The 12216-nt window shown below is 35.9% G+C and overlaps 1 protein-coding gene across 1 annotated transcript; it reads left to right on the top strand.

Moving 5' to 3' along the window:
- Positions 1–3177: 3177 nt before the first annotated feature.
- LOC139139690 (tyrosine-protein kinase receptor Tie-1-like) lies at positions 3178–9550 on the top strand. Its single transcript, XM_070708550.1, has 8 exons — positions 3178–3369; positions 3680–3837; positions 4558–4680; positions 6252–6334; positions 6959–6999; positions 7194–7290; positions 7717–7816; positions 8613–9550. Exons 2-8 carry the CDS (start codon positions 3790–3792, stop codon positions 8661–8663), a joined length of 543 nt encoding a protein of 180 aa, XP_070564651.1. The 5' UTR covers positions 3178–3369; positions 3680–3789; the 3' UTR covers positions 8664–9550.
- The last annotated feature ends 2666 nt before the right edge of the window (positions 9551–12216 follow it).

Below are 12216 nucleotides of genomic sequence, written 5' to 3'. Positions count from 1 at the left end.
TTGGAATCAGACACTTCTGCAGATACAACAGACAGCACGATTCTCATAAGTGTGGATACAACAGGAAGCAATACTATTTTGATGATTGTCTTTGGTGCTGTACCATTTTTGTGCGCGTGCGTAACATGTCTTGGGTGCTATTGGAAAGGTCGACGCCATGGATTTAAAACGATCGTTGATACAGAATTCGACAGCTACATCGAGGTAATCAATTAATATCAGTCTTGGCTGTTGCCATCTGCAATTTATATATCGGGTTAGGAATCATCTGCATGTGTCTATAGGAACGCTGGCTTTGAAATTTGACGCGTTCCATGCTAAACGTATTAGAAAATAACAACGTCCCAATGCCAGATATTTATTGTGAAAGAACTATCTCAGAAGATAAGAAAAGTGGCTTTATAAGACCCTATAGTAAAGGCTGGTGTAAATATGTGTGCATAAAAGAATTATCTGGCCGGCCATAACCCATCGGCAATGCTATGCATATAGTAGCAGGGAATCTTAAATGACCATCGGTAAATTAATTGCTCATAATATTATAAATGTGATCATGTAAAGACTACAGAATCTGATCTAGTTTTTAAAGTGATTTCATGCAAACCACCCGTTTCTTATCTGTTTTGTTAAAATTTTGACATCTCTTTTCTCGTCATTATGCCCCCTTTTATTATTTTTTATCATTTTTTATTTGTTACGTTTTTATCAAAGCAAGAGATGGCTAATTATCATACACAGTCGGCTGTTCTTGATGTTAGTAGCTTACCGCGGGCGTATTAAAAGCGTTCTGTAATTTCTTTATGCATGTATAGTTGTTTTCGTTAAACTCATTACATATATGTGGAATGCATTCATTTTTTATGACAGGAGTTATTCCATGAACACCCCGATCTCGACACATTGATACGCAATAGAAAAGACATAAAGCTTAGGAAAGCAATTGGTATCGGTGAGTTTGGAAGGATCGAATTAGCTAAACTTCGACAAGATAATGATTCTGTTGTGGTTGCTGTAAAATCATTGTTGACGAGTAAGTTTAGTATAATAAATGATTTCAATGTGGACATTTTGAGAATACCTGCAGATGGGAGAAATCGTCATGTTTGCTGTACGTAAATGTCACAATTTGTAATTCAAATATTGTAATCATTCGGATTATCTCAGCTAAAATATGTTTTAGGTGCACGACAACAGTTTTGTACGAAATGTTACTCAAAACAGAGAAAATGTCACAATTTGTAACTAATCAAAAGGACAGTATTTACCGACTCTTTCTAGTATATAGCGTCAGTCCGTATTTAAATTTAAATATGCTAGTTTGGTAACGGTTGCATGAGTATGTGTGCTCCAGAATAACTGGTAACATTTATTTAAACAATCTATTAAATAAACATATGTCAATCACACTTTCAAAATAACATTTATAAAAATGGCAAACACGAATCACGAATAACACAGAGAAAAATAGTAATTGGTTAAAAAAAAGGTTGCATGTTTTCAACATTGAATTGGAAAAAGAAGCAAAAAACGAAAGAGGTAAAAAGAATAAAGAAAAATGTGCAAATTGAAAACTAAAAAATCCAAAATATAAAAATATCAAACGAAAACAAAACCTTAAACTTAAAACCATACTATGTAAAACTAAAAAATCTGAAACGAAAACAAAAACATGAGCCACTATGAAGAGCATGTATTGATCCACTTTAACTTAGAAAAGGGGAGGGAATCTGTAGTGAAAACGTTGACCTCATTGCACTAAATCACAGCTAACCTTATTTCAAAAAACCGCAACACACTACAAAGAGAAATATTAACACAAAGCCGTATCTACAGAGCAAACCAGAATGCTTGCAACACATTTCGGACATAATACATTGGCAGTCGTCATTGCTCTTCAGTTATACATTATGCTTTACGTGATCTTTAATCCATAGACTCTCAGTTCTTGCGGTGATAATAAGATCCTTGTCATATTTGTTTTTTACATGATATCTTAATTTGCCTGTAATGTATAGCTCCTACAATGTATAGCTTAACACTTAGCTCGATCTTGTCATTTGAGAAAATTCATTGGGAAAATTCAAATATTGTAATCATTCGGATTATCTCAGCTAAAATATGTTTTAGGTGCACGACAACTGTTTTGTACGAAATGTTACTCAAAACAGAGGGGGTTGTGTTCAATTTCCTGTGGAAGAGTCAAGATAGAGTTACCGCAGAAGTGGTAATGAGCTATTTCAGAAGGAGGTCTAGCGGCTCCAGATGTAAAAGCCAGATCATCTGGAATAACAAACACATCCTAATCGATAGGATACCTGTATTTACCTCTACATAGAGTTACAACGGCTTCCACTTAGTCCGCAACCTTCTAAAAATCCATGCATAAATTAATGCGCATTAACTTTGCAAAAAGTACTTCGACAATGTTATATTTCATTTAATTTCATTAAACTTCATTTAACACCGACTAACACCTCTAGGGGAAAAAAGTAGTCAAGTGCATTTTTAGCATATGAAATCATACCCCCAGAATTACCTCCCTTCCACAGAGAGGTACTTGTGTGAGGAAAATTCAAGTCTGGCAAGTCAGATCTTCAGGAATGATAAACATATCCCCTTCGATATGACACGGGTATTTACCTCACACTGCAAATTGTAACAAAGAATTCCACTTAGTTGCTAGTTTCTAAATGAAATTGGTAATCTCTCCTTTCATGATCATCTAACCAAAACCCTCTATGAAAACGATGTGCTTATTAAGAACTGTACTGTAACACCTTTCGGACAAGCACTGCAATCTTTCATTAATGTTGCTAATAAAACAACTCTAAATTACTAAAAACATATGCAAATACTTTGGAGGGAATGTTCTCAATCAGACAAGACTCATTATATAAGGCTTACCGTGGACATAAATATGGCGTTTATATATTCCTGTATGCGGGCGCGAGTATACTTTCTTGAAAACATAGAAACAAATATGGAAGTGCTCTTTATCTCAAAAATAACATTAACAAACTGTCAGCACTATACGTTACTCAATGAACATTAGGAATGCAGTAACAGTCGGATCACCGATACCTATACTTAATATACAGATAAGGTCAACCGTTATCTAATGCTATTATACTTGACTTTACAGTAAGTTTTCTAGTCAAGCAAGATCAATGTCTTTTAATGAGGTTCTTGCTTGTGTTGTTTTCTTCTTGTTTTCAAACATCATCGCTTTGTATACATTCCTTTAATTTCCAGATTTACGTCACTGCCTTCCGATCTTATACCGCAACTTTTGCCATGAAATCACGTGTTTGAAGACACTGGGTGGTCATCGAAATATCATCAGCCTTCTTGGAATAGTTGTATCTGGTGGTAAGCTTTTACCAACGCTAGGAAATAACTGTTAAAATGACTAGATATCAAAATGAATTTGTTTGCCTTTTCACATTTTATCTTTTACTTTATCATGCACTAGTCATCTTTGGGTTCATAATGACGTAATTCAATACCGCCTTTCTAATATCTTCGTTAAATAATGAGTACATTTAAGGCATAATATAAGACTTCAGTAAAGCTGCAATATGGTTTTAGTTGCAACTGTCTGCCGTTTTACTGCCTATGCTATTCCTTCATGTTCATTCTTTGTTTGTTTTTGTTTCTTATTCAATCGTTTATCGTGTAGACCCAAAGTACATAATCGTCGAGTATGCAGCACGAGGTGATCTACTTAACTATGTACGAGAATTGCGAAACAAAGGTATTACGCGTCCTGAAGAAGAGAGGCTGATAGAAATGGCGATGGATATAACGTCAGCATTGCAGCACATGGAAGAAAACAAGGTTCGATTCATACCTTTAACATCCTCTTCTCCTTTTTTATTTCACGCAGAATTATTCGCTCATAGCTTTAAAAGTTGTAAACATCATCACTTCCATTTGCAGTAATGTCTCTTCGCTGTACTCTACGTGCAGGGAACTTCAAAATCTGAATCTTTGTTACAAAAATGGAAATAACATGATTGGAACTAATTTGGGATAATTGGATAGTGTAGTAATGTAGGTTTAATCTACAAATGTAAGCTTATCTGCTTCTCTCTTTTTTTGCAATACACTTATTTTTATGGGTATTTGTAATATTGCAACTTACAGCTATAGGGTACCTAACACTTTTTATTAATTTAAACAATTAAAATATCCGATTCTCCCAAATTTGTAGATCATGCAGAAAATATGACCATTGATGATAATTAAGAGTATAGCAATGATGATTTTGTGCACAACATTGCAAAAAAATATCAGATTGAAACAGAAATCAATCTGATGTCTCTTAAATGCATCTTCTAATGAAATAACTTCATAATTGACATCATGACTGGAATGTTTCCCGGGAGTGTGTGTGTGATTTCTGAAAGTTATTATATAGCCTTAAATCTAAGGGAAAGACTTGAGCACATATATCTCTTTTTGTCTTCTTTACAGATAAATGGGTAATTATGAATTCAGTAGTGTTTACTTCATTGTCATGAATGACACTTGACCATAGCAATGTATTTTTTTCAGTTCATTCATCGTGATATTGCTTGTAGAAACGTTCTCATCATGGAAGACTACGTAGCCAAAATTGGTGATTTTGGTTTAAGTCGGGACATTTATGAAACTGGACAGTATTGTACAGACAAATGGGTAATTATGACATTAGTGATGTTTAGACTGTTACGATCCCGAATTAAAGCTGTAAGTTTTTTCGCACATTAGATATCCCTTTTAACGTTATTCGAGGTCGCATTTCGACACTAAAGATTTTTTAGGGATTTAAGGAAGCAATAGAAATAAGAATTATTCTGTAAACTCAATAGTCATTTTTTAACGGTGAAACTAATTATTTATGGAGTTTTTGCTGCTTCGCGGCGTTCCACACAGAGTTTTTTTGCAAAACGAGTACGCCAGATGCGCCTTATCGCCATTTACCCTCTTTCCAAAAATGCCATGCATCTCTGGATTCTTGCATATTTTCCACCGCCAATTTAGAACGATAGTGACCAAAGTATAATTGGTCACGATTGGAACATTGTATTGGCGCCTTACAGTCACATTTGATTTTATCGTAAGAATGAGGGAATCCAGGTGTATTTTACCCATGTCATCTTTACGAAATTTGCTTATACACATTACTACCTAAAACATGAAGAGTTGAATCTTTATTGCCACCATATATTGTCCTTTTGTCAATAAAAATGATGGATATTTGTTCTTAAACAAAGTTTGAAACATATGCACATTTGAGTAATGACGTCAAACAAAATGGTGACCTGCAGCTATATATGTATGGTATCATACCACGATATGTTCATTACCTTTGTGCCATTTTTTCAACAAAACCAATGGAGGCAAGTTAGATTTCTTTAAAAATATATAATATATCAAAAACAAATCAAGTATTTCCTTGGTGGCCACATTTCATGAAATCATAACTTTCACGTATGTCCCTATTCTAAGGATACTATTTCTTTTCTCAATAAATGTTATGACCTGGAGATGGAATATTCAGGTAGAAATTCAAAATGTTAAACAAGTGAAGACATATAACTGCTTTTCTCGGTACTATTGCACAGTGAGTGTGACATTAACTGTTTTCGTCATAATATGCTGATCTAAATAATCATAACGAAACGTGTTTGTCACTATTATATCACAATATATTTCAATAAGGTTCTCATCTGTCATTTACTCTTGTGAACCAATGCTGTTGTTGAGATAACTTTGAATGAAATAGATGCGTGAATATCTCAGTAATAACTTTCGACTCCTTGTTACAAGTAAGAAAATGGCCTTCTGGCGACTACATCATACGGCATCATGACATTGATGGTACACTACGGAGTACCACAGATGGTCAAATCTATCATAGATAGGACCATCTTCCCGTAAATTGCTACTGTCAAAAGATCTTTCAACATCAATATTCAGCCTTGGTGACAAAAAACCGACAAAACAAAACAAAACAACAACAAAAACAAAACAAACTAGACAAGCAAATTATCAGAAAAGAACTAACTAGTATTGCCTGTTCAATAAGCCTATATGAGATATCGGACCAGCTTTCACACACATAAACACTCCCATGTGGATAGACAGACTTCGGAACAGTATTGCATAACTTAAGTGAACATAAGTACTAAAGACTAGTACCGGATAATGCAATGCCTTGTTTCACTGTCTTTTCTAAATCGTTTACCCTTTTCTACCTGTGACAGTCACAAGTCCATGGTCCTCTGCCATTGAAATGGACTGCGCCGGAATTCCTTAAACTTGGTGTTTACGATCAAAAAAGTGACATGTGAGTTTTATAACTATATCATAGTCACTTCATCAGAGATTTCTCATTGTCATATTTATTTCTTTCAATTGCGATTGTTTAAAGAATCAGTTATACAAATGTGAACTTAATACAAGATGAAGAGCGACCAATCATACCTGAAACCTGGCTTGCCAGCAAAGTACATATATATTTTAATAGAACAATGACTTACTTTGACGTCGACAGCTTACGCACATGTTCATTCTGCTCTACAATATTCAAATCGCGGTTTCAAATACGAGTTACTAAATAGTGCCCTATGTACGATTGATTTACATTTATTAAGTTACTTACTGATGTTAGTGTGCATTTCATGACTTGCGACGAATACCAAGCACGTGCACACTTTCCCTTAATCCAATAAAACAGAGGTTGCCGGCAAGTAATTATCATCTAATACCCGTTTCGTCCATGTACGTTTAGCTGACTAATAACAGTCAAAACTGGGTGACGTGTCTTGAAATCAATTGATGTGCTAAACAATGTGTCTTTTACCGTCTAAGTACTAGAGATCTTTATTGTCAAGTCTTTTTATTAACACTGAAATTTTAAATATTTAATCGACGAAATGTACAATAGATGTTTGTTATTCTTACTCGACAGCTGGTCATACGGAGTTTTGCTGTGGGAAATTGTGAGCCTAGGTGAGTTACAATTTCGTTCCCACTCAACGGCAGAACAATTTCAGATATTATGGCCTAAGAGATATCTGTAAATCATGTACGCGAAAACTCTAAAACAAGAACTTCTTCCAAGAACAAGTCTGTTATTACTCAAACTATAACAATTTTCAAAGTGTCCTTTATGGACTAAGTCTTATTACAATTTCTTATATAAGGGGAAACGCCGTTTACAAATGTTGCAGCAAGTGAACTGGTCAATTTACTTCTAGAAGGAAAGAAGCTTGGTCAACCAGAAATGTGTACCGACAGATTGTAAGTTCTAAGTTCTAAGTTTATTTCCCTCTGAACTGTGAATTTTTATTTAAGTTTTCTGTGAATTTCCTTGAACTTGATATTTATTATAGACCAGAGGACAGCGTGGTTAGTTCGAATGAACAACAATATTTATCCCCAGCTGTATCATGATGTCCTATTGGGGGCCGGAATAAATTAATTTGCCATGGAATACTGTGAAAATCTCTTAAAATTCCAGCTTTCCTACAGAGAATACTTTTTGTGAATGTATCCAATTTCGACTTTTAGATTTATTTGTTGTCCATGCCAAAACCTGTCATACTATACTCGAGTTAAATTCACCAGATGATTTCCAATTTCTATATAGCTTGCGGGGCACATAATTTTCTAAAGGTGTGGATTCAATTATTTTATTTCACGACTCTTCACGTTCTTGTTCTTAAGGTACAACATAATGCTGAGATGTTGGCAGTTAGAACTTGAAGACAGACCAACTCCTAGAGATTTGACCGGTGCATTAGAAGAGCTGTCAAGAAACGATAAGGTGATAACATCCTTTTCACTGTATTGTTTTCAAACTCGAGTATGAATAAGAATGATACTACAATTCAGCTGCATTTAGTCTTAAGAATTGCTCTAGTGCATACCTCCATCCAAAAATTCAAAACGACACGTTTCAAAAAGCAACACTGGCGTATTATTGACATACCGATTTGGAAAAAGGACAGAGACTAAACGAGCTGATTAATGGGTAAATAAAACATAGATTGGTATATTATAGAAAGATAGAGAGATGGATAGACATATACGTATATAGGCATCTAGTTAGACAGACAGACAGGCAGATAGATAGATAGATAGATAGATAGATAGATAGATAGATAGATAGGTGGATAGATAGGTAGATAGATATATGTACATACATACATACGTACTACATACATACGTACACACATACATACATACATACATACATACATACATACATACATACATACATACATACATACATACATACAAATACATCTCATACATACGTAGACATTTTAAGGCAAATATGAATAAAATTTTTCATGTAAAATGTACGTATTATGTCACGAGTTTGTCGCATTTCCATTTAAAATGGTACACATATTTCCACTTGTTAGCAATATAGAACGTCTTCAGAACTTCACTACTTTATGGACTCAACGGTTAGTGATACGACTAGGGCTTGTACATTGCAGCCAAAGGTCAACTGATCGCACTTGGTCGTTAAATAGAAATATTACAGTTGTAAGAACTCTTAAAAATTATCACGTTGTTTTAGACTTATGAAATTTTCGATTTGAATATTGCAGAGATTCTTCAAAGTTATTGTTCCTGAGCGATTTGAACTTGAAGATTGGTGAGATAAATGGCACTGACACATGCGTGAGTGATCTGGCCTCACCTATTTAGTACATAAAAGAATATCTGAAGGGGAACATAGCTGACAAGACAGAATTCTGTTTCTTGGGTTTGGACTTTTTTAAAACAGGGAGCCACATTTTGTACAACACGGTAATGACTTTATTATGACGCAAACCATTTTATTATATCGCAGAAATTACAAAGTAACACCCGAGCGGTATGAATGAAGCAGAAAATAAGATCATAAGCAATTGGTTTTGACTGTAGTAACTTTGAACTCTTTTCGATGTATGCACACGCGTGCATACTCACATGGATACATAGATACAAAAAACAAACAAACATAGATAAATAGATAGATAGATAAATAAATAAATAGTTAGATAGATAGATAGATAGATAGATAGACAGACAAACATACATACACACTACACAATTACACATAGATACATAGATACATAGATACATACATACATACATACATACATACATACATACATACATACATACATACATTTTCAGTTCTTTCATTTATTGTTAATTTAAATTATATAACAGGAAGATGAGTTATGTATTAAAAAGACATATACCTGTACCTAGGGGCACTAATGCATATATTCAGTACTTTAAAATGTAAACTAAATGTTTGATGTCTAGCTAGCAATGTGTATGCTCTGTTGCTTTCGATACATATTTTTAGTACTAGGTGAACTTTTTCTCGCATTTTAAAGTAATGACATTCTACGGGGTAAAACGTCCCCACACAAATGGTGGTTTATAAGCACGCATGCAACATCATTTCAGTCAGGTTCTATACACACTATTCGTTTACAGCTGTGTACTTTAAGCATTTTTCTTGTTATCATATTAAAAAACTTTTGAATGATGACTTCTATATTGTCGGTGTTTATACCAATGCTGACGTAGTCAACGCCGCAAGTGTCCGGAATCCAAAGTTACGCTACAAACTTTTGATCTCTCGCTTTGATATAACTAAAGCTTTCGGGTATTTGTCATATACGACGATGCCTACATCTTATCGGTTTTCGCTCCGTGCGACCTTTCCTGTTTGATAGACTACTGTAGTACTAACTCAACGAATTTCGCTTTACCAAAAAAATGGTCAGGGAGTACTAAAGAACATTTACTCATATCACACGCACACACAGACACAGGCACGCAGACGGGGTGACAGACAGACAGACAGACACAAACACACTGAGGGTCCTGATGTCAAGTTCAGAAGCGCATTGAAGTGTGACATCGGTGATCAAGATACCTTTATATCCGACATGTGTGTAGTGACCTTTGCCGATCTCCCTTTTAAGAAACTGCAGAGCAAAATAAACTGTATGCGGTACAGAAACAACTTATAAATAATGAGTTTCATACGGAAGAAAAATGTTCTAATAAGTATAGAAGCAGACTAAATCCTCATCATTCGACACGTCGGACCCTCTAAAATTGATTGTCGACGCTAGACTTTGGGAAAACAGTTTAAAGTTTCAAACACTTTCAAACACCTGCCTAAACTTTCCAAGTAACATCACGAAAAAGCAAGATCACGGTGCATAATGTACATGCGAAAGGGGTAGGTCAAGGTCAGACTTGTCCATGGAAAGATGTTATTGATGAATTCGTTGTTTACACGAGTCATGTAATTTGTGATTAGGTTGCTGAATCTACCATTACAGGCTACAGAACAATGTGCTCTGAAAAGGTGTGCGGATCGGCAGATCCTAAACATCGTGACAGTGCCCCTTGCAAATACCCGGCGCGTTCAGTGTTGGCTGGTTTTCAATGGACCTATTTGACAATTGCCAGGTTTTTTCTCCCGGTTGCACACATTATTGCAATGGCTTACACAAGTTATTCCTAAATCACGCTCAATACTGTGTCACGGTAGAAATTACCAGACAGACAGTCAAGACAAGAAGCACAATTTGGAGTCTCCCTCGTGCAGTCGGAGAACAGTCAATATATATACGGTCAGCATCTGGGCGATAGTAATGTTAAAATGTCCACCATAATCTGCATAGACTCTTGAAACACAACAGGTGACGACGTAATGATGAAGCTGCCGAGCCAAGCTACTTCAACCTCTCTCTACCAAGCATACAAACTAGATGTGGGCCGTCGTAGCAACTGGCAGTAGCAAAAAGGTATCGCCTCATTGAATGAAAATGGCAGTAAAATAATTCCGCCAATTTAACGTCCCGGTCATGAATGTAAGATGGATAATTATTATACCTTGAAAATACCTTGTGCTGATAAGGTCATGCTGAATATACGGCAAAAATTTGAGCTCGCACATTTGCACTGTATGCTCACCTTCGGCAGAAACAACGTAAATATTTGGAATAGCAGAACCCCTTCCACTTTGCATAATGAGTTTCGTATGTGCTGCTGAATTTAATAACTGCAACGGTTCCTCGTTGTGATATTAGAATAGGTGATGTCAGTGTTCACCCATCTGACACTGTTCGCAATCTTGGTGTCACTTTTGCAAAGTTTTTCCGGTCTAAGATCGCAAAAATACGTCATGGTTTACCATCAGTAGTCCCTTCTGATTTTTGCATTTTGAATCACTGTCTTAGCTCTTTTACACCTGTGTCTATTGATTTTGTGTCAAAACTCATTAACACCTTGCCTCCCAAGTCCTGTGGGGCCGACCCATTGCCAACCGGTTTATTGAAATCATGTTGTGAACAGGTGGTCCCGGCTATAACTCAAATAATCAACAAGTCTCTTCTTTCTGGAGAGTTCCCACTGTCTTGTAAATCTGCCACTGTTCGTCCTCTTCTCAAGAAATCGAACTTAGACCCGAATGTTCTGAAAAACTATCGCCCCGTGTCGAATTTGCCTTTCCTTTCAAAGCTTATTGAGCGCATTGTTTTCTGTCAATTGAATACGTATTTATGCCATTACAATTTGTTTGCAAAATGTCAATCAGCATATCGAACAGGCTATAGTACAGAAACTGCTCTTCTGAGAGTCCAGAACGATATTCTACGTGCTCTTGATAGACGCAAAGATGTTATATTAATTTTACTCGATTTATCTGCTGCTTTTGACACGATTGATCACGATATTTTATTACACAGGCTGTGTCATAGATTTGGTATCACGGGGACAGTGTTGAATTGGTTTAAATCCTATCTGCAGGGGCGAACGCAGTCAGTGTGTGTTGGGTCAGTCGTGTCTGAGGCACAATCTCTTGATTGTGGTGTACCCCAAGGTTCTGTTCTCGGACCAATTCTATTCAATCTGTACACAGCACCCTTAGAGGATATCATTTTCAACAAAATTACATTACATGATGTACGCTGATGACACGCAATCGTATATCACTTGCGAAGCAGATCAAGTCCCGACAACTTCAATTGAGCTATGTGTTAATGAAATCAGGGGATGGATGCGAGACAATATGCTCGCTCTAAATGATGGTAAAACCGAGGTCATTCATTTTTCTTCTAAATTTACAGGTGTAGGTCCGGTTCCTCGTTGTGATATTAGAATAGGTGATGTCAGTGTTCACCCATCTGACACTGT

This window comes from Ptychodera flava, chromosome 9 (genome assembly GCF_041260155.1).
Source record: "Ptychodera flava strain L36383 chromosome 9, AS_Pfla_20210202, whole genome shotgun sequence".
Classification (NCBI taxonomy): domain Eukaryota; kingdom Metazoa; phylum Hemichordata; class Enteropneusta; family Ptychoderidae; genus Ptychodera; species Ptychodera flava.
The sequence above is the reverse complement of the archived record's forward strand: the minus strand, read 5'-3'. Positions and strand labels throughout refer to the sequence as shown.